This window comes from Poecilia reticulata, chromosome 19 (assembly GCF_904066995.2).
Source record: "Poecilia reticulata chromosome 19, P_reticulata-male-v2, whole genome shotgun sequence".
Classification (NCBI taxonomy): Eukaryota; Metazoa; Chordata; class Actinopteri; order Cyprinodontiformes; family Poeciliidae; genus Poecilia; species Poecilia reticulata.
Window position 1 is genome coordinate 5,469,669 of NC_088848.1, and position 23,993 is coordinate 5,493,661.

The window sequence follows — 23,993 nt, forward strand, 5'->3', positions numbered from 1 at the left end:
CTAACTGTAGTGTAACTTTCTGTACTTTAGCATGTCCCGCTGGAAAGAAAGCTGAGAACGGCGAATGTAAATCGTAAGTCTATCGACCAAAGTATTTGGCTCCCTGTTTGTCTGCAAGTCCAACAGTTTTAAGTTTAACTACGTATTTTGTTTCAGATGTGGCTTTGGTCTTACTGGTTTTAACTGTACGGACAGTGAGTATGCAGAAGTGAAAGTTGAAGCATATTTGTCAAGATGTTAATTTTTTTGTTTTGGGTGGGGAACAAGCAGCATGCTTGGATTTGGTTTATTATCTAAATTCTGAGTTGGAGTGTCTTATAAAGGATCTGTTTGCAAAGCTGCACATTCAAAATACAGAATTCATGCTTCATACACAAAACAGATTCATTCAAAAATATTTAAGTTGCCCTGTTATTTGAAGCTTTTTATCCTCACAAGCCTGTTGTAGTCTACAAAATAATTCTCATATGTTACTGTATTTTCTGTTAAATTGACAGCAGCAATTTAACAGAAATTGGAAAAGCTGCTTAGCTGGTGTGTCATGTAGTCTGTAAAAAATACACCACTGTGAGAATTTTCAGATAATTTAAGGTTTTAACGTTCAAACTTAAGGTTCTTGAGGCTGATTCAGTTACATGCACCTTGTCATTTTCTAACTGTTTAACTTTCTGTGTCGTATATGCTTCTTAGCAGGAGAAGAGGTCTTCAACCTCAACAGGATTTTATTCTGGTATAATAAAATATAGATGAAAAAAAAACTTCAAGCAAATTAAATTATTTTTAGGCAAAAGACAGTCAAATTTCAGAATCAGGCCAATGACACAGAGAAGCTGAGGAATATATTTCTAATAGGAGTTATAATGGGGGCACCACATGTCTCAGGGTAGAGCCAGTCCTGACTTGGGCCTTTTGCTGCTTGTCTTTTCATTCTTTCTAGACTTTACTAGCTGTGCATCTATTGACAAAGGCCACTGGTGTCACAAAAAACTTTTTAAATAAGTTATCAAACTAATATGAACACAAACATAAACTAAAAAGTAGCTTAGTAGTTTGTTTTTTATGCAAGTGAATATTCCCTCTAATAAAATTTTAGATTGAAAAAATCTCTTAAATCTTCAAATTTGAAAAATTGCTATGTGATCCTGTAAAATCTGAGACTCATCATTGACGGCTTCTTTGTTGTTCGTTAGAATCGTTGTTGATCGCTGTGATCGTTTGCTCCATCCTTGGATTCCTGATGATTGTTGGGTTGATCGCTCAGCCATTTATAATAAAAAAGTAAGTTTGAATCCCGTTCATTCATCACCTTAGTGACTTTCATAATCATTTTGGTCTTGTATGTTTTTACTAAGCTGCTAGGTGTGCAAGGTCATTTTAACGTTGGGTGGTTTACAAATTAATTGTAGATAACAATAGAAAGCTAGCTGCAAACACAACATACAGTAATAAGACAGATAGTTGCAGAACTCTGCGTTATTCTTTTTTCAGATTAAAGAAGAAAGACTCCAAGAGCAAAGAGGAAGACCTTTGGAAATCCAACCAATTCCCTTCCTTTGTCAAACCTCCACCGCCCTACAGCAGCACCAACGGGTCTTCCACCTGGGTCAAAGAACCAGCAAACAGTCTGGTAAATTCTGGGTTCCCTCGAATCCCACGGGCAAATACCAGCAGCAACTGGGGTAGCAAGACCAACCTGGCGATGACTCCGAGCAACAGCCGACAAAACTTGGTTTCTTCAGGGATGAACTCGGTTGGTATATTTCGGCATGAAACGTCATATAGACAAACATCTATGCTTTATTCACTCATAAATCCTAATATTTTTTCCTTCTCTGCTGCAGCAATTCAACAGCGACCAAGATGATATGTTTTCATTCTCCCAGAGTCGACCCAAAGTCAACCCCTATGAGCAGCTCCAGTCCAGAAGCAGCACATACTCTCCGAACCGAGCCACAAACCCTTACGCTCAGATCCGAGGCCAGACAAACCCTTCCTTTAGATAAGGAGAGGGAAGCTGAATCAATTCACAAATTCCTATAGTGGTGTTTCTTCCCACTTAGTGCAATTCATTGGAACCCTTTGATGTAAAAGATGTAAATAGAAGCCATATCAGCTGGGATGTGCAATGTTATGTAGCAGATATTGTATTATGTGTTCCTTTATTACTTATATATTCTATTTTGGTCTGTTATAAGCTGTAATCAATCAGTCTGTCTTTAATTGTTGAAATCTTGACATTTGTTTTATAATTACTAAATTCTGAATTAGTTAGCTGAACATGAATTCCTAATGTATGCCATGTAAATTCTCTATGATGAAAAAAAAAATCACTTGAGGACTTCTTGCCCTATACTTTTTTTTTTATTTTTGTTGTTCATCTACAAATTTACTAGAGTTGTCTTTGCTCTGCATTTCAGGTACGAGTCTCAGTTTTATGTATAACTAAGTTTTGGTAAATGAGATGAGCTGAACATTTCTCCAAATCAGAGAATATGAAAAGCATCTTTCCATATGATTTGTGAAGAACTGAAATCATTTATCAAATAAGTCCAATAGTTGGTCAGATTTATAGCAATGTTTGTGTCGTTTTCCTTTATTGTCTCATGATATGGCCATTAACTGACAAGCTGTAAATCAGAGATTATCTTTTTATGTTTTCGTTGAGATTTCAAATAGCATTTTTTTTTTCATATGGGAACAATAAAGTTTGCATTGCCATTTTTGGAGTTTCAAATGCTTTATAAGGGGCTGCATAGTGATGCAGTTGTTAGCACTGTTGCTTTGCAGCGAGAAGGTCCTGAGGTCTTTCTGCATTATGGAGTTTACATGTTCTCTCTATGCATGCCGGGATTCTTTCTGGATACTTCAGCTTCCTCCTACAGTCTAAAAACATGAATGTTATGGATCTGTCTAAATTGTCCTTTGTTGTGTGTGTGCATGCGTGCGTGTGTTTGTGTGTGTGCGTGTGTGTCTCTTACCCACACACACACACATGCACACACACAGGCAGAGGTCCCCTCACAAGTGTGTTAGAAAAACATAAGCATGTTAGAAAATGGATGGATGTTTTATACGGATGATCTGAGAATGATGGACACATAACAAACAAAATGTTTGTATGTATAAAAATGTATACTTAATAAAAATTATGTTTAATACTTTAGTTTAAAAGGGTACTTTAAGGGTACTTTAATCTCTTTTGTTGAATATCAATGTTGTGTTAATCCATTTGAGGAGCCGGCAGTTTATCTTGAGGAAATAAATGACGATGAAAGTCAATTAGCCTGTAACATGCGCAGTCCGCTGCTCAATCACTGCAGATCACTGTTTTTAATTCTTCACCGCTGCGAAGAATTAAAAACCGCTGGAAGTAACTCATCCAGCGGTTTTAACAAATGGAGCTTTCTTGATGCACGTTACCCAGGAGATCGGTATTCTGGAGGACGTTACATCTGTCCGTTTCGGAGAAGCGAAACTACGCACACACAAAAATAAATCCTCGTAAAAGGGCGCACCCGGACCGCGCAGGGTAAAACACTCAAGAGTTCAGTTGATCTGTTTGAATCAGACAAATCCAATTGACTGATGAATTAGCGCAGATTTTTCTGCAGATGGGGACCAGGAGGAAGTGCGTTCAAACCCCAGCGGGTGGATTGATGCTAATTTAGTGAAGTCGCTTAATTTGATTTATTATAAGATATTGGGGCCACAGTCTGTGGTTTATGTCACTTCGGAGAAAAATGCAGTTGCATTTATCCGTTTAATTTGTGATGGGATCTGGATTCACGGTGTATATTAACTAAACCACATAAAATGCGGCTAAATAGCCGATGTTAATATGATTATAATTAGTACATGACCGATTTTTTTTAATGTTGTTGGTCAAGATGACAGATAACAAAAAAGTCAGGTGCGACCTCTGGGTAGGTCAGTCACTTCTTACCACTGTTCCACTGTACCATTTGCTCTTTGGAGTTACAAAGCCCTAGAAGTGGATTTTTAACCCTTTCAAGTATGACAGATGCTAATAATTCAGTTTCTCGTCTGTCAGAAATCCACAGGCATGTGTTTAAATCAGAAACGACCTTCACTTTATTGGGACTAATAGAATCAGCTCTGTGTTAGTGTCTATAGTGTTCTGACAGAAAAACAGTGAAACTCTTCCTGTGTCCTTAAAGAGATAAAACACTAATAAAATGTATAAAGCTATAAAATTAAAAGATTAGATAAGGATCTAATCTTGGACTTATCATTGGCAGAGTCCATGATAATTAAAATTTCAGTTTTGTCCAGGGTAAGCTGATCATGATACTCTTAACAAATTTAGAGTATTCTATTCTACTATATAGTAGAATAGAATTCTATTCTATTCTACTTTATAGAATACTATAACTTTCTACTATAAAGTTATAGTAGAATAGAATAGAACAGAATTGAATAGAAATATCTCTCATTGTCACCACAGAGGGGAGATTACAGTGCAACAACAAAAGTGACAGGCAGCCAAAGCATGCATGCATTACAAAAGTAGTTTTTCATCTTTAGGATACTCAGAAGGGTGGAGCTGTCTATCATAATATGCTGAAGCTGCACTACTTAGATTTACAAAAATATTTCTGCATCTTATTCTGATGTATAGTACAGCCAGAAAATAATTTACAAAAACAGGCAAATAAAATGTGACCAGTTAAACCAAACGTTCTTTACACCAAGGTAAAGTTTAGTTTGTCCCCAATTTTCTCACAAAATCAGCTCTTAATGAGAATCTAGTAACTTCCTTTAAGTAGTTCTTTCTCCTAAGTTTTCCCACATTTTCATATTTTAATCCTGTCAGTTTGTGATGTTTGCATTTCATCACATTTAAGACCTGTGTGAAACAGACATGCAGCTTTGTCAAGAATATACCTTCCTTAGCATGATACGTGGAATACCTTCAAGTAATTTTGTGATAATGACGTAAATGGGTGTTTGAATGGGTGGGAAAAAAGGCATCTTTTTTGCCAGCATCACCCAAGATGACGTAGAAATGGTGCAAGAGTTGAAGATGATATCAGTGCAAAGAGAATCAAACTCAATGTAAAGCGATTTCTGTTCAAGAGCAGCAATGCAGGTGAGTAGCGCACTGGATGTGATTGTTGCGCAGATCTGCTCCTTAGTTCAGATGTGGGTGCATGAATAGACATAGTTCAGATGTGGGTGCATGAATAGACATAGTGTGTGTGTGTGCGCGCGCACACACACACACACACACACACACACACATCAGTGTGCCACTATGCAGCACTTCTCAGCAGGTGAAAGAAATCTGGTATCTTTCACCAATCTGGAGATGACTCCGAGCAACAGCCAACAAAACTTGGTTTCTTCAGGGATGAACTCGGTAGTTATATTTCTGCATGAAACATCATGTAGACAAACATCTATGCTTTATTCACTCATAAATCCTAATATTTTTTCCTTCTCTGCTGCAGCAATTCAACAGCGACCAAGATGATATGTTTTCATTCTCCCAGAGTCGACCCAAAGTCAACCCCTATGAGCAGGTCCAGTCCAGAAGCAGCACATACTCTCCGAACCGAGCCACAAACCCTTACGCTCAGATCCGAGGCCAGACAAACCCTTCCTTTAGATAAGGAGAGGGAAGCTGAATCAATTCACAAATTCCTATAGTGGTGTTTCTTCCCACTTAGTGCAATTCATTGGAACCCTTTGATGTAAAAGATGTAAATAGAAGCCATATCAGCTGGGATGTGCAATGTTATGTAGCAGATATTGTATCATGTGTTACTTTATTACTTATATCTTCTAGTTTGGTCTGTTATAAGCTGTTATAAGCTTTTCTATATGTATAAAACAAAATGTTCATATGTATAAAATTTCATACTTAATAAAAATTGTTTAATACTTTATTTTAAAAAGGTACTTTAATCTCTTTTGTTGAATATAACTGTAAAATAACACCAAAAAATAATAATAATAAAAAATTTATAGATGAAGTTATGAATCAAGAAATTAACGAAATTATCATAACATTTATGCAGGAGAAATGTTTGTCAATTAATTCAACAAAAATATTTACTATACATTAGAAAATTCAGAAATTAAAATCCAGGTGTACTTTGCATTTTTCTCCACCAGAGAGAGCTACTCTACAGAAGCTGAAATCATTTAGTTTTTTGTGTTTTTATTTTTTCATATTTTTATTTCTTGCTTCTTTCATTTCCACTATAAAGATTAAGTGTTATTAGGGTACTTCACTGCTCTATTAGCAAACTAGTGCAGATGTGGATGTTTGCACTAGGAATTGATATTCCTGATGAGTTTCATCAGGAATATTAATTCAGGAACAACAAACCTCATCATAATAAACTTTAAATTTCCACAGTATAACATCCTGGCATACATGTATGTGTTACAATTTCAGTCTGGTGCAGGAGTTATGCTATTTTAGTCATTTTAATTTATTGTGGAAATGAGGTTTTTTTTTTTGCCATTCCATGTGTTTATTTTCATTATCCAAATTGTATATTTTCAGAGCCAACCGATACTCTGCCTGCAGGAGAAAGCAGGACAAAAATTAAAAATAGAATCTAATGAAAGCAAAATATTTAAATTGGAGACAAAGTTCTGCGTCTTTAAAATGACATTCCTCTTTGGTGACAGCAGATGTCAGCAAAACATTGGAATCCAACATTTAAGACTGACACCAGCTTAACTGTCTCTTAAATGGACCTGCACATTTCAGCGTAACTGCGACGCACAACGAACTTTCTAACCAGTTTCCCAAATAGTTATACAACTTGCTCCTGGACTCTTTCATCTGTTGTAGTGAAAACCAAGTATAGGGAATTTACAGTTTTGTTTCACAGTTAAACCTTTGCACAGTTTTTATAGCTGTAACCTTTTTGATAGTTATGACTTTGTGTTCTTAGTATTTAAGTATAATTTCAAATTTACAAAAGAGTTTTGAATATCCAAGAGCTTTGCTTTAGAGATTGAAAGTCTATGGATGGACCGAAAGCATACATAATGTTGCAGATTTTCAATAATGTAAATGGAGGGAGCCACTGAAACCAAGGACGGAACCCTGTGGGACACCTTTGGAAACGAGAAGAAACTGAGAACAAACTGAGAACAATGCCAAGGTTGCTTAGTACTGTTATTAAAATGGAATCATAAACTGAATCAACAGCTTTTGATGAATCAGTAAGAATTGCAGCACAATGCTGACTGGAGTCCAGAGCACAGGTTATATCACCTAAATCATTTAAAACCGCTTTGACACATTTATGACCAGAATGGAAAGCGATAAGTTATTGGCCTTAAGATAGCAAGTTTACTATTTATGAATAAGTTTGCCCAGGACATTGGAGCCACAAGATAAAATGGAAATCAGCTTGTAGCTGTTCAGGTCAGACGGTGTTTGAAGCCTAATGGGTTTCCAGTCAGTTGGTATTTTACTGGTATAGATAAATTGGGCGATGGTCACTGAAAGTTCCCTGAATTCAGCATTTAAGGGTAAAGTAACACTTAAATAATATAATAATAATAATAATAATAATAATAATAATAATGAATATCTACAAATTAAAACACTAAAAATAAAAGCGAGACTGAGTTCAACTCTTCTTGTTTTATGCTACTATCTGGTCAACCTATCCCCCAGGGATTTAATGCCTTATTAGCTAAGCTGTTTAAAAGTAATTAATAGGTTGTTTTTTTTACATAAAAATATATATTAAATCTCTCTTACAGAAAATCGTTTACAAAACCAGGTCCTCTGATATCAGTAAGTATCTGAAAAATATATAAGTTACCTTTTTGTTGGGATCACCAGGGACCGGTTTTAACATCTCCAATGTCCACAAATGAAAGAACAGCCATGTAAAGTAAACCCAGGATGAAACCTGAACACTACTGATTCAGTTTTAATCATGTGATTTCTGTTGCTTTTACAGCCTTTTCTCTGTTAACACTGGGGTATTTTATAGACTTTATTTATTATACAAAACCTTATTAAATAGTTTATTATGACTGATTCAGAATAAGTCAATGTATTGCATCTCAGAATATTTTACACTCGTGTATAATTACAGATGTTTGGTTGCCAGCACAAGGGTGGGACGAGTTCCACCCTGTTTGGTACAATCTGACCTTTGATTATAAAATGTCCTTAGTTATGACATCACTCAATCATAGACATAAATCAATAAAATCTCTCTATGTCTATGAAAGCAATCAAATCACTGACAGCTGAGATTAGAGAGGGATTGATTGCTAAACCTAACCCTGAATGAGAAATGAAGCCTTTATGTTACCTGATGTATAGCTGGCTTCCTGCTCATCTACAGAATTCACTTGTATTAACTTCCTCTTTTCAGGGATGTTCTCTTCAATGCTTGCTCCATTTCAACTTCACCTCTGTTGGTTGGGGAAAAAAATGGGTGGTTTAAACACCCATCTCATGTCAACATAAAATGACTTGAAGTATTATTCTGATAATAGGAAAGTTACACCCTCAACAAGGCGGGATGCCCATTACAAACACAACAACTGATATAAGTCAGATTGAGCAAAAAAAAAAAAATGTAGGTATTGAGCTTCTATTGTGGTCTGAAGAAATGCACCACTCCCAATCAAAAACAACCAATCAGAGGCAGGATGGGGGTCTTAGGGCTGTCAATCAACCTTGTGCACTCGCTGCTCAATATGCTAATGACAGAGAAACGACTTACTGGTACATAAAAATCCTTTATCCGCTGTTATTGTTGGAGGAGCTCAATGTTATGTCATAAAATGTGTTTTATAAAAGTTACACACTGCAGCTTTCCTAAGCACATAATGAAAGCACACTGTAAATATGTTAAGATCAAAAGTTTTCAAGTGTACAGACTATGACAACTGTTTCAGGCCTAGGTAAAGTGATCTGATTTTTCAGAAATCAATCAATGTTTTATTAATAAATAATTGCTGTGGTCGAATAGCCACCGCTTCTACTTTACTGAATTACTTAGACATACAAACTGTAGCCCACTATACGCACATTTCATTAAAAAACTAAACAAAAACATCTTATTGTTGTCTTACCTTAACTTATCCATGAAATCCATGCACCGCTAACTCTGCGCAAAAATATCCGGTCATCCAAAGCCAAGTTTATCCTCGGCATGTCTTTTGAGAATCATCAAACTGTCTCGAAGCAAAACTTTTAGCTTCGGTGTTGGTCGTCCTTTAGTTATTATCTCCCGCTTCAATTTAAAATCCACTTTAAAAAACTGTTTAAGTGTAGAAATGTGGTCTTTCATGTTGACGTCGGAAGAGAGAAGAAAACAAATATATCGCTGTACTTTACTTATTTACTGTGTGGCTAGCTCCATGGCTAGCTCACTGTGTCTTACTCTGCAGTTGTGGAATCACAATATCTGGGATCACGAGCGCCCCCAGCGGTGAGGCAAGAGAACTGCCTGCGCAGGTGAAGCAGGGCAGGGAAAGTTCTCTGCCGGCAGAGAACGTCTGCCGTTTATGATCGCTTCTCAGCACACAAAACACGATACACACACAGTTAGTGACAAGAAACACTGTACATTATATACATAAGCTAAATTATGGAGAATCAATCCATATATTAAATGTTTTTTAGCGATTTTATTGCCGGCGTACAGACAGGGGGAACATGCTCCCATAGACTGGCAGCCAGTGCAGGTGAGGCTCAGCTCGCTGCTGCCTCACCGGCTTGGCTTCTGAGCATTTGAATGGGAAAATGCGAAAACCCATCGATTTAGCTAAGTAAAAAAAAAAGGTACTTTATAGTACAAACCACAGGGTGAAAATAGCAATATAAATGATTTTATTATTATATATTATTTTTCCCCGGCCGCACAGTGGCGCAGTTGGTAGAGCTGTTGCCTTGCAGCAAGAAGGTTCTGGGTTCAATTCCCAGCCCGGGTCTTTCTGCATGGAGTTTGCATGTTCTCCCTGTGCATGCATGGGTTTTCTCTGGGTACTCTGGTTTCCTCCCACAGTCCAAAAACATGACTGTCAGGTTAATTGGTCTGTCTAAATTGCCCCTAGGTGTGAGTGTGTGTGTCTCTGTGTTGCCCTGTGACAGACTGGTGACCTGTCCAGGGTGAACCCTGCCTCTCACCTGGAACATCAGCTGGAGATCAGCACCAGCAACCCTCCTGACCCCACTGAGGGACAAGGGTGTCAAGAAAATGGATGGATGGGTTATTTTTCCCTGACCGCACATCACTGCTGTTTACCTTTATTTGTTGTATCTAACATTTGGAAACTGCACTACTTAGATATGCCAAAAATATATTTTGTCCCCAGTCAAGCTTATGGCATATAACCATGTATGATTTACAAAAACAAGTAAAATAAAAGAATAAATCACCAATAAATATAAAATAATAACAACTGTTCTTAACTTTCTTCATAAATGCTCCCATGGGCAGCCACAGTTAGTGTTGTCTCTGCACACTAGTCAACACACCTAAACTTGCTTGCTTAATCTGATTGCTGATAATGTCCATTTTTGATTTTGTGAGGATTTGTTTTTTTCTGTGTGTTTATCTTGGTTTCTGTGTCAATTGAGTCTTATGTTGTCCTGTCCACCCCTTGATTGCTCCCACCTGTGTCTTGTTTCCCCTGATGACCTCCTTGTGTATTTAGTCCCACCTGTGCTCCTTGTCCTTGTCAGTAGGTATCAGTTGCTACCAGTCAGAGCTCCTAGCGTCCGCTCTCCTGTGCTGCCTGGATTATTGTGCTTATTTGTCATCAAGTCATCATTTCCTCCACATCAACCTGGGTCCACTGTGTCTGCCTCACCATCCCAAAACATGATGGATTTTTACAACTTATCAGTTTTCAAACCTGTTTGCTAGGGACATGCAGGATTGTCTAGGGTGTAGTTTTCCCATAATCAGTGTGATACGTCTTTATGTCATTTTGTCATGATGATATAACAGTAAATGCGTGTTTAATCCACCCCATTCTTCAAACCAACACCCAAGATGAAGATTAAATGAAGCTAGAGTTGAAGATTGTATCAGTGAAGAGATTTAAAGTCAAGATAAAACCAGCAATGAAGCGACTCTTCATGTGCAATAAAAACCTTAATTTCCAATTTCATATGCATTCCTAATCTCAGTTCGGTTGAGTTCGTGGCAACTTTGTGCTCAGTTAATTTAGGCATAATTTTATTGGTGTATGCCTTTGGTGGAGTGATTTCATAACAAAATAAACAAGTCAAAGGTCAGATTGTACATAGTTCCAACCTGTTTTCCCTGGTAACCAAATGTTTGTGATGACATGTGATGCAGGTGGGTCAAAATATTCTTCAAAGAAAATACATTGAGATGTACTGAAAATAAACTATTCAGTGATTTTTTTTATGTAATTATGTTAAGATTAATGAATAAATCAATCTCTTGTGTTAACAGAGGACCGGTGGCCAGCTATTAAAGCAATAAAAACTGAAAATATAAACTTTATTTCTCCAGTATATTTATGTGACCTATAAAGTCAAATGCAGAAATTAACAACAAGCATTTGTGTATTGGATTTGGTGGAGTAACACTCCAAACTCTTTGCGACGTCAAAGGCCATTGACAAAAGATAAGTATTTCCACGACAAGTTTTAGTCATTCCATAAACGTATTTATTCCGCACAAAAGCAATAAACACATTTCGGTTGTACCTTGCTGTTTAAGAAAAATACTTACAACCAGGTTTTTAAAAATCATAGAGTTCAGTAAAGTGCTCATCAAAAAAAAACAAATAAGTGAGAAACCCAAGATTACAAAATACAAAAAAAAATTAATAAATAAGATAAAATATGCGCACGCTCATCTGTAGCTTTAATAAAACCAGACACACCTTTATTCTTTGTGGCGTAGCTTCAACCAGATGTAACCAAAGATTCACAGATTTTGGTCGTTACAGACTTTTTGCTTTCACTTTCATGATGCGATTCTCCCTTTCCACAACGTGCCAGAGTGGCCCTGTCGGGTCGAGATCTGAAGGCTGTTTCACAAAAGCAGGATTCAGAAATCCAAGATAAAAGATAAAACTAAGCTTGGCATAATGTGATCAATTCATCACGGCCATATCCTATTCACCAAGCCCATATCAGGCCCAGAAGGTGCGGCTCCACACTCTTGGGTGATTATGAGGAATTGAAGCACTTCCAAGTTAAGAAAGAAAACACTGACGCCTCATTAGCAAACAATTGTGGATCGTTTGAATGCGCAATTATCTTAAAATGAACATTACTAACCACTACCCTAAACTAAAAAACGTCATAATCATATAATTCAAGGAGTTACTTATTTGCTCCAATGAACAACTTTAAACTTATAAATAAACAGAATAAATGAATCTGACAGCAGATTCATTCTTGTTACTCTTTTTTTATTGTAAATCTAATATTTAAACAGAAAAAAACAGGACAACAGGATAAAATGTAAAATATATAACATTTTGAAAAAATCTGGAAATATGTGGACAAAAGGTTGTCTATAATGTACTAATGACTTACAAGGTCCCTAAGTATTGCCCTTAATTAGTTTTAACTATGGTTAACTTACTGTTTGAGCTGTGATGCTTTTATTTTGAAGAGACAATTTCCAGTTTAACTGTTAGCGCAAAAGCAGTTTAATAATCAACAGACAAGATAAAATGCTATGAAACTTATAAAATGTATATTATTAAAGTAAAAGTATGTTTATGATGTAAATAAGTACATGCTTTAAATGTATGTAAATATTGCAATTGTTATATGCTGAAACTAAAGTTCATTTACAATATAAACTTGATTTTAAGTTAAAATTTATACAACACCTTTGCTTCTTTATGAGCCATGCAAAAGTTTATTAAAGCCCTTCAGTAAAACCTGGAACAACAGTCGTCTTCAGAAACACAATTTGACAGTAGCAATGTCCATATAGATAAATTAAGAATTGATAATGGTATATTCTGCCATCATAACGTTAAAAATATTATAGTACTTGCTGCCAAAACAAATAAGTGGTATTTTAATGCTGGTTTACAAAAGAGATCAAAACAGACAGATAAGAAAATGGAATCAGTGGTAAAACATTCTGGTTTATGTTCTGCTCGGTGTGACCGCTGACTGGACAGATAAGGCATCAGGATTGTGTAATCCTGGCTCTTAGCCTGGTCTGGAGCAGGATCGTTGCACGGGAAGGAGATGGATGTCAAGTTGGCACTCCAGGATTCAACTGTTGTGTGGCACATTATGTTGTGCAATACAATTTTTAAAGTACCTTTTTGTGCTTGAGTGCTGATGTTTTAGGAGAATAATTCTCCCCCTTTTTTATGCTTAATTTTTAACATTGTGCAGCCAGGATGTTGTGTGAAACAACCCTTTCTGCTGGAGGCCATGTGATAAATATTGCATGAGTTTTAAAGCTGTTCTAGCCGAGCATGTGGTGTAAAAATGATCCGTCACGAACACCATGTTCAGGCATAAGGGTGTCCATATGTGCACTTGGCACCAGGACACTCTAGGCCACAGTTCGATGATCGATTTTGTCATCGTTTCATCTGATCTGCAGCCGTATGTCTTGGACACTCGGGTGAAGAGAGGTGCAGAGCTGTCCACTGACCACTACCTGGTGGGGAGTTGGCTCCGGTGGTGGGGGAGGAAGCCGGTCAGACCTGGCAGGCCCAAACGTGTAGAGAGGGTCTGCTGGGAACGTCTGGCGGAGTCCCCTGTGAGACGGAGCTTTAACTCCCATCTCCGGCAGAACTTCGAACACGTTCTGGGGGACGTGGGGGACATTGAGTCTGAGTTGGACCATGTTCCGTGCCTCCATTGCCGAGGCGGCTTATCGGAGCTGCGGACACAAGGTTGTTGGTGCCTGTCGTGGCCGCAACCCTCGAACCCGTTGGTGGACGCCTTCGGTGAGGAATGCTGTCAAGCTGAAGAAGGAGTCCTATCGGGCCTTTTTGGCCTGTGGGACTCCAGAAGCAGCTGATGGGTACCGGCGGGCGAAGCGGCATGCGGCTCGGGTGGTCACTGAGGCAAAAACTCGGGCGTGGGAGGAGTTTGGAGAGGCCATGGAGAAAGACTTCCGTGGTTTTGAACATTTAAATTTAAAGTTTATTTGTAACTTGATTGAATTGAAATCAAATTGCTGAAATGTGCTGAAGTGCGGCACATTTCAGCATACACATTCAGCTGAAATATGAAATACAACCTATTTCAGTAACAAGACAGTTCAAAGTGCTTTACATAATAAAAACACAAAAATAAAGTCATAAAGGCTACATATAGTCTACAATGAACAGCCAATTTTTACAGTTAGGACGCTTAAAGGTTTAGGTAAGCTATAAGTTATAAGTTTGTACATTAACTGGAGAGCTCCATCAGTGACAGACTGCTGCATCCTCGGTGCACGAAGGAGCATTACAGCAGATCCTTGCTCCCAGCAACTAGTTGTCTGGGGGATTTGGTGTAAGAATTGCTTGAATGATGACAAAAGCATCAAACTTCTCACAAATGTTCACTATCAGATGGCAATCAATTCCAGAGGTGGAGCCATTTTAAAAGGTATATGCATTAGCAACAGTTGCTAGATAACCAGTGTTGCATAGCAACCATCTGCTAGTCACTACTACATTTTCATTAGATATTCATACAACCTTTGCAGTTTATTGTGTTGTCACGTTAGGCTTTGGGGCTTTGTAGACAATAAATTATGTTTTTAAGTCTTCAGTATCAAATGTTGTTTTTAAAAGAAACAGCATTTGGTACTGAAAGTTACAAAATTATTTATACAATAATAATTTGTCAATTTTTTTCAGGTCCTACAAGCACAGTGGTGTTGTGGCTTGTTGGTGGCGGTGATCTTGTGGTAAAGATGTTATCAGAGGTTATCAGTGGTGAACTGATAGAAATTGAAAAACTTTGTAATGCCTTCAATTGCTGCTCCGGTGATAGCATGGAGTAACTTTAATCAGCCATTCCTTTGATCCAGCAGGAAAACATCTGAAACATGCAGGAGAGGAGAACGTGACCAGGGTGGGGGACCTCTGTAGAGTCGAGACAACATCATGCAACACGCCCATTAATTGCATGTGCATTTTTTTTACAAGCAATTTAGCGATCTTTACTTGGAATTGTTAGGTCCTTATTACCCAGCAACGCCCTGGGAGGAGTGGTTACTGATTGATATTTCCCATCTGGAATGATTTCACACTCATGTTACATTTTCAGACTCTCAGGTGTCATCGACATCATAGTTTGTATAGCCTCCAGTCTTTTTATGAGATTTAGTTTTTCAAGTTTCTTTTTTACAATGGCTAATACATTGTTTGTGACTTTCATCTTCTGGATTGCTGTTGCCACTGTTGGTGAGTGATTGTGGTTTTTTGAATTATCTTTAAATTACCCTGTTTATTAAAAGTTGTAGAAAGTACATTACTAATACAAATGTATTTGTCTACGTGAGGTTAACATGATGTCTGCTCTAATATTAAAGTAGAATGAATTATATCTATTGAAAAATATAAATGTCCTTTTTTAGATCCCATAACTAAAATTAGCCCTGGTAACATAAAGGAGACAACCATGTTTACTTTGGCATCAAAAATGAATAGCACAGCGCCCAGAAAGTATTCACAGCATTTAACTTTATCCACATTACAGCCTTTTTGCTAATTGCATCAAATTAATATCTTTCCACAAAATTCTACACACAAATTTTGCCTTTCCAAACCCTCAGAATGCTCAAGAGCTGCGCTTTAACCCTGTTAACTCTTGTGAGAGCTCAACTGTGGAGCAATTGATCACCAATAAAATGCTGGTGGCATTTTATTCGTCATGCCGCTAATGTTGGCCATCAAAAATGTTATTTTTTATTTTTTTCTTTAACTCTCTACTTCATTCACATCAATTTCTATTTCCTGAAATTGTTTTATTAGGCAGATCTAGAGACTTGTACACTTTTACTTGGCAAGGTGATAATGCTGAACCTCATAAGTGAGGGTGAAATTCCGCCAGAAGTGAATAGAGACAACAAAAAGTCCACAAGACTAAACAACTATTTATTTTGACACTGTCCCTTGGAAGAAAACAAAAACACGTCTTATGTATTAATGTCCTTCATCATTCAGTTATTTTGTAATTATATTAGGTATTTGCATTTTTCACATTTTAGTCTTTTAAATACAAAATTTCCCGTAACTTTCTACTTTTGTCAGTCTGACTATATAATTTCTAAATATTAAATCGGGTATTATGATCGAACAATTACTCATTACTTGAGCAGTCTCTTTCAAACATTTAAATTTTACTCTTGAGTAATTTATTGGACGGCTACTTAATACTTTCACTTCACTGACAATACGCTCTATTACTGGAAAACAGCGCCTTTATCCAGTTATATCTTATAGAGCCGTCGGTTAAACCTCCAACCCTAAAGCAGCCCTGAACATTTTTGTAGTTTAGTTACTTTGTTCCTGTGTTTATTGCAATCAAAACTAACTAAGGACATATAATAAAGCTTTTTTTTTTAAATTAAAAATCACTCGCGAGTCAGCGAATTACGGACGCAAGAAACCGCGATGTCCGTCACTATCAACATTTATTAAACTCATTGTAAATTTACCTGGAGAAAGTTGTGCGGACCAGCGGCTCCACTCTGCTGGGCTGCAGACAAACTGCCTCTCCAATGCGGCTGTGACTCAGCAGCCTGTGCGAGAGGCCGAGCAGGGCCGTAACAAGGTTTTTCAGGGACCTAAAGTTATACTTATAAATTGTGTATTTTTTTCTTTGTGAATTAACGTTTAATTTGAAGGTTGCAAGAGACGTCTGGACAAAAAAAAGAGTTAGTTTTTATAAGTATGATTTGAATATTTTATAAATGATTCTAGAAGTTTAGGTGATTCAAAACTTCTTCCATTTACGATTTTAATTTGGACTTTCAAAGCAGCAGAAATCTTTCTGTTTCCCAGATTTGTGCCACAAGACGATCTTGTCCTGGAGGTGAACACAGAATTTCTTTGACTCCATGCTATCTGACATACTGTCATCTGTAGTGATGGGATGTTTGGCTCTTTTTAGAGAGCTGGCTCTTGTGGCATGCAGACTGCTCTGGATCTGTAGCCTCGTATTTTACCTTAGCCTGGCAAATACAAGTGTTTTGTAAAAAAAAAAAAAAAAAAAAAAAAATCCATTCAGAATATTTTTTTTCTACTTGTCTAATGTTTTATGTTCTATCTCAAGGAGATAGAAAATTACAGGCTCATTTTGAGCTTCATCAGCAAAGTATTAAGCAAATGCTGTTAATATTATGGTTTTAAATTGTTTAATAAATTTACAAAATACTCAAAAATATTTCCATATTGTTATAAGGTACCATAGTGTGAAAAAGCGCTCACCTTACTTGTTTGTCACACATAAGTTTAAGAACATCAAAGCAATTGAAATCTTATTCAAGGACAACACAGCCACAGAATGCAGTTTTTAAATAATTATTGGAGAAAAAAAAAAATGTCCCTGTGTGAAAAACTGATCGCCCCTCTCTTTTAAAACATAACCGCCGTTTGTCACAGTCTAGCTCAACTTCTCTAGCTTTCTGGTTCTCCCTGTCTGAGCTGCTCTCATGCCTCATTCTAAGGAGTTAAGCTATCCTGAGTTATTGCTGTAAGGCTTAGGCTGCTGGAAGACAAACTCACCCTTTTCTTCTTCTACTTCTCTCCAACTTGCATGATTTTCTGTTATTTAAACTGTCAACATTATGTTTTCTCTGTGGGGGTTTTTTTCACTCCATTGAAGCTACATCAGGTCTGGCGTTCTGTTTGGCTGTGATTCAGCCAACAACTAAAAGTGAACTCTGTCCTGCTGTTATTTTCATTAAAATAGAAAGCAGTCCCATGAGTTCTTTTTGTGCATCTGTTCTATATTATCAGTTGGTCGTGGGAGACGGCCATTCATACTGACCCAGGTTCTGGTTCTGCAACAGGTTTCTTCCCGTTAAAAGGGAGGTTTCCTCTTCCACCATTACTATATGCACATACAGTGATACAGTGATTATGTAAACTCAACAATTACATAAGCGACTGTGTACTGTCGAACATGTAATTGCAGATTAATTGCAGATTACATCATTGACTTGCAGATTGCAAGTTAATCCTTAGATCAATGGTCCACCAAACTACGGCCCGTGGGCCGGATCTGGCCCGCCTCCACATTTGGTCCGGCCCTCTGAACAATACCAGAGAGCATTTAGATTTTTTTTCCCGTATTTTCCAGACTATAAGCCGCTACTTTTTTCCTAAGCTTTGAGCCTTGCGGCTTATAGCCCAGTGCAGTTTATATGTGGATTTTTCTTCAACCACCAGGGTGCTCTTTAGCAGGAAGTGAATCATTGGAAGTCAAAATTGGAAATAAAAGAAGAAAGCGCCCATTAAAACGGAATTAGGTTTTAATAGGGAATTGAAATTTGAGAATGTTGTTGATCAGTTAAACAGCATTGAGGGGAAAAAGATGATTTTTCGTTTTTTAATAATAATAATAATAATGGGATCATTGTGAGAATATGATGTATAGATATTAGGATCCAGTAGATGGCAGTAGTGCAACAATAATTGATGCAAGCTGCCGTTGAAATCTAAAGAAGAAGAAGAAGAAGAAGAAGAAGAAGAAAGCGCCCGTTATCATTTAGCACATGCTAGTAGCAGACACGAAGGATCAGCACTTTTACTGTTACAGTTACCGTTCGGAAACTACCATAATCAGTTCAGTTAAATCTAAACTTGGCAAATTTTTCTTTTTCAACCATAATAAATGTGATATTCAATTGACCTGTTATGACTAAAATTTTGGGTGTCTGCCCCCCTCTGCTGCTGCATCGTTGTGGAAAACCTGGAGCGGCAGAGATATCTGAGGCTTATAGTTAAGAAAATACGGTATTTATTTAGTATATAGTGTTATTTCCTGGATTTTTTCTGTGAAGAACCCAGAGAGGGTTATTTTATTGTGCTTTCTGGAAAACAAGACATTTTTACATTTAGGCACTCCTGCAATCACACTTTTTCTGTTACAAACTGACTCTGGCACCCCAGCAGAGAAGGGAAAAGTTATGTGGCCCTCACAGGAAAAAAGTTTGGAGACCCCTGCTTTTAAAACCCCTAGTTGGAAAACTTTTCAAACTAATTTGAATAATGAGTTGAAGTTGAGGTTAACTAGACATTATTGGGATAAAGGTGTAATTGAAGTAACTTTTTAGGAAAGTGTCCTAAAAGCAATTAATTATTCAATCAATGAAGTTTATTTCTACAGCACATTTCAAAAACATGGCAGTTCACAGTGCTTTACATTGTGAAAACATAAAAAACATCAACATGTGTATAGTCAACATATCTGAAAACCAGTAACAAACATGAAATTTTGCCAAGTGCTGTCATGAAAATGATCAAAACACATAAAATATGTTGGTCAATGTTCCATTTATTATGGTTAAAAAAAACTCTAAAAAGGTGGGATTTTAGTCTTGATTTAATAAACTCAGGGTTTCAGATGTTTGACAGTTTTATGGAAGTTCATTCCTTAGACTTGAGGTGCATAGAAGCTGAATGCTGCTTCTCTATATGTGGTTCTGGGGATGCAGAGCAGACTAGAACCAGAAGAGATTAGAGGTCTGGAAGACTGATACAACAGAAGATATTTAATGTATTTATTTGGTGATGTATAAACTTACTCAAGAATTATAAAGTATAGTCGTTGAGCTACATGGAGCCAGTGTAAGTAGGTTTGAAGTGGGGTGATGTATTCCATCTTCCTGGTTTTAGAGAGAACACCAGCAGTAGCGTGGTGCATTGGCTATAGCTGTCTCATATCCCTGTGAGGACATCTTTAAATCAAATGACATTTTTTGTCAATTGCTGATATTTAGAGAAATTGAAATAAACTGAATTTTAATTAAACTTTTTTTAAATTAAATGATATAAAAATGATACCATGACATTGCTGAGCTGTAAAAATAGTTTTCCTGCAAAAGTAAAGTTACAAAGACAACACATTGGATATATTTAGGACAAACATACAATATCAAGAAATGTAAAAGGTTCTTATATTTTAGTGCGTAAATTGATCTGCTGTGTTTTTCTCCTGTTTCTAATCTAGTAATAAAAGCTGAATTGTTGGAAATATCATCTATAACTACATCAAATGCCACAAGAGGTCTGACAAAAACTACACAAACGCCAATGAGAATTTCAGCTTCTCAAACAAAAACTGCAGCAGCTACAATGAAAACTTCAAATCCAAAAACTATACCAACTCGAACAGCTAGATTACTTGAAAAAACAACACAAGATCCATCGAGAAGGATAACAGAAACATCAAGCACAAATTCAGCACCAACAACAAACAATACAGCTCCAACCACAATAACTGCTTCTCCAACCACAACAACTGAAGCTACAACCAAAACAACTGAAGCTACAACCACAGCATCTCCAAGCACAACAACTGAAGCACCTACCACAACCACTCCTGCTCCAACCACAACCACAGCAGCCCCAACCACAACAACAGCTTCTCCAACCACAACCACTGCAGCTCCAACCACAACAACTGAAGCTACAGCCACAACCATTGCAGCTCCAACTACAACCACTGCAGCGCCAACCACAACAGCATCTACAACCACAACAACTGAAGCTCCAACAACAACAACTGAAGCTACAGCCACAACCATTGCAGCTCCAACTACAACCACTGCAGCTCCAACCACAACAGCATCTACAACCACAACAACTGAAGCTCCAACAACAACCACTGCAGCTCCAACCACAACAGCATCTCCAACCAAAACAGCATCTCCAACCACAACAACTGAAGCTCCAAACACAACCCCAGCATCTCCAACCACAACAACTGAAGCTCCAACAACAACCACTCCTGCTCCAACCACAACCATTGCAGCTCCAACCACAACAACTGAAGCTACAACCACAACAACTGAAACACCAACAACAACCACTGCAGCTACAACTAAAACAACTGAAGCACCAACAACAACAACAGAAACTCTAAGAACAACTGAAGCACCTACAACAACCACTACTGCTCCAACCACAACCATAGCAACTCCTACCACAACAACAGCATCACCAACCACAACAACTGAAGCTCCAAAGACAACAACTGAAGCTACAACCACAACAACTGAAGCAACAACCACAGCAGCTCCAACCACAACAACTGAAGCTCCAACAACAACCACAGCAACTCCAACCACTACCACAGCTTCTCCAACCACAACAACTGAAACACCAACAACAACAACAGCTTCTCCAACCACAACAACTAAAACACCAACAAGCACAGCAGCACCAACTACAACTACAGCTTTTCCAACCACAACAACTGCAGCTCCAACCACAAGCACTGAATCAAAAACAACAACCACGGGAGCTCCAACAACTACCACAGCTATTCCAACCACAACCAATGCAGCACCAACAACAACTGAAGCACCAACCAAAACCACTGCAGGTCCAACCACAACAACTGAAGCTGCAACAACAACCATTGCAGCTCCAACCACAACAACTGAAGCACCTAGAACAACCACTCCTGCTCCAACCACAACCACTGCAGATCCAATCACAATCACTACAACTCCAACCACAACAACAGCAGTTCCAACCACAACAGCATCTCTAACCACAACAACTGAAACTCCAACAACAACCACTTCTGCTCCAACCACAACAGCTTCTCCAACCACAACTACTGAAGCTCCAACGACAACAACAACTGAAGCTACAACCACAACAACTGAAGCAACAACCACAGCAGCTCCAACAACTACCACAGCTTCTCCAACCACAACCACTGAAGCAACAACAACAACCACTGCAGCTCCAACCACAACAACTGAAACAACAACAACCACAGCAGCACCAACTACAACTACAGCTTTTTCAACCACAACAACTGAAGCTCCAACTACAACCACAGCAGCTCCAACCACAACCACGGAAGCAACAACAACTACAACAGCAGCTCCAACCACAACTACTGAAGCAACAACAACAACCACAGCAGCTCCAACAACTACCACAGCTTTTCCAACCACAACCACTGCAGCACCAACAACAACCATTGCAGCTCCAACCACAACAACTGAAGCACCAACAACTACCACAGCTTTTCCAACCACAACCACTGCGGTTCCAACCACAACAACAGCATCTCTAACCACAACAGCTGAAGCTCCAACAACAACCACTTCAACTCCAACCACAACAGCATCTAAAACCACAACAACTGAAGCACCAACAACAACCACAGCAGCTCCAACCACAACAACTGAAGTACCAACAATAACCACAGCAGCTCGAACCACTACCACAGCTTCTCCAACCACAACAACTGAAACACCAACAACAACCACAGCTTCTCCAACCACAACAACTGAAGCACCAACAACCACAGCAGCACCAACTACAACTGCAGCTTTTCCAACCACAACAACTGAAGCTGCAACTAAAACCACAGCAGCTCCAACCACAACAACTGAAGCAACAACAACTACAACAGCAGCTCAAACCACTACCACAGCTTCTCCTTCCATAACTACTGAATTAACAACAACAACCACAGCAGCTGCAACAACTACCACAGCTTCTCCAACCACAACCACTGCAGCACCAACCACAACCACTGCAGCTCCAATCACAACAACAGAAGCACCAACCACAACCACTGCAGCCCCAACCACAACCACTGCAACTCCAACCACAACAACAGAAGCACCAACCACAACCACTGCTGCTCCAATCACAACAACTGAAGCACCAACCACAACAACAGCAGCTCCAACCACAACAGCATCTCTAACCACAACAACTGAAGCTCCAACAACCACTTCATCTCCAACCACAACAGCATCTCCAACCACAACAACTGAAGCTCCAACGACATCAACAGCATCTCCAACCACGACCACTGCAGCTCCAACCACAACTGAAGCAACAACCACAACGACTGAAGCAACAACCACAGCAGCTCCAACCACTACCACAGCTTCTCCAACCACAACAACTGAAACACCAACTACAACCACTGAAGCTCCAACCACAACAACTGAAGCACCAACCACAACCACTGCAACTCCAACCACGACAGCAGCTCCAACCACAACAGCATCTCTAACCACAACAACTGAAGCACCAACGACAACAACAGCTTCTCCAAGCACAACCACAGCTTTTCCAACCACAACCACTGAAGCAACAGCAACAACCACAGCAGCTCCAACCACAACAACTGAAGCTCCAACTACAACCATAGCAGCTCCAACCACAACCACTGAAGCAACAACAACCACAGCAGCTCCAACCACAACAACTGATGTAACAACAACCACTGCAGCTCCAACCACAACAACTGATGTACCAACAACCACAGCTTCTCCAACCACAACAACTGAAACACCAACAACCACAGCAGCACCAACTACAACTACAGCTTTTTCAACCACAACAACTGAAGCTCCAACTACAACCACAGCAGCTCCAACCACAACCACGGAAGCAACAACAACTACAACAGCAGCTCCAACAACTACCACAGCATTTCCAACCACAACCACTGCAGCACCAACAACAACCATTGCAGCTCCAACCACAACAACTGAAGCACCTACAACAACCACTCCTGCTCCAACCACAACCACTGCAGCTCCAACCACAACAACAGCATCTCCAACCACAACAACTGAAGCTCCAACAACAACCACTTCAGCTCCAACCACAACGGCATCTAAAACCACAACCACTGAAGCTCCAACCACAACAACTGAAGCACCAACCACAACCACTGCAGCTCCAACCACAACAACTGAAGTACCAACAACAACCACAGCAGCTCCAACCACAACCACAGCTTCTCCAACCACAACAACTGAAACACCAACAACCACAGCTTCTCCAACCACAACAACTGAAGC

At 38.7% G+C, this 23,993-nt stretch overlaps 2 protein-coding genes across 2 annotated transcripts in view; both read left to right on the top strand.

Moving 5' to 3' along the window:
* Positions 1-70: 70 nt before the first annotated feature.
* On the top strand, positions 71-3,131 carry LOC103481314 (uncharacterized; the record flags this gene model as incomplete). The annotated part of the gene is made up of 4 exons (XM_081601009.1): positions 71-194; positions 1,191-1,278; positions 1,489-1,750; positions 1,842-3,131. Coding segments are annotated over 4 exons (636 nt in total), but the record flags the coding sequence as incomplete, so codon positions are not given.
* A 7,318-nt stretch (positions 3,132-10,449) lies between these two features.
* LOC145549183 (uncharacterized) overlaps positions 10,450-23,993 on the top strand; it is a 29,158-nt gene continuing 15,614 nt past the window's right edge. Inside the window, exon 1 of the mRNA XM_081601010.1 lies at positions 10,450-10,462. Coding sequence (XP_081457136.1) covers positions 10,450-10,462 — 13 coding nt within the window. The remainder of the gene's footprint in view (positions 10,463-23,993) is intronic.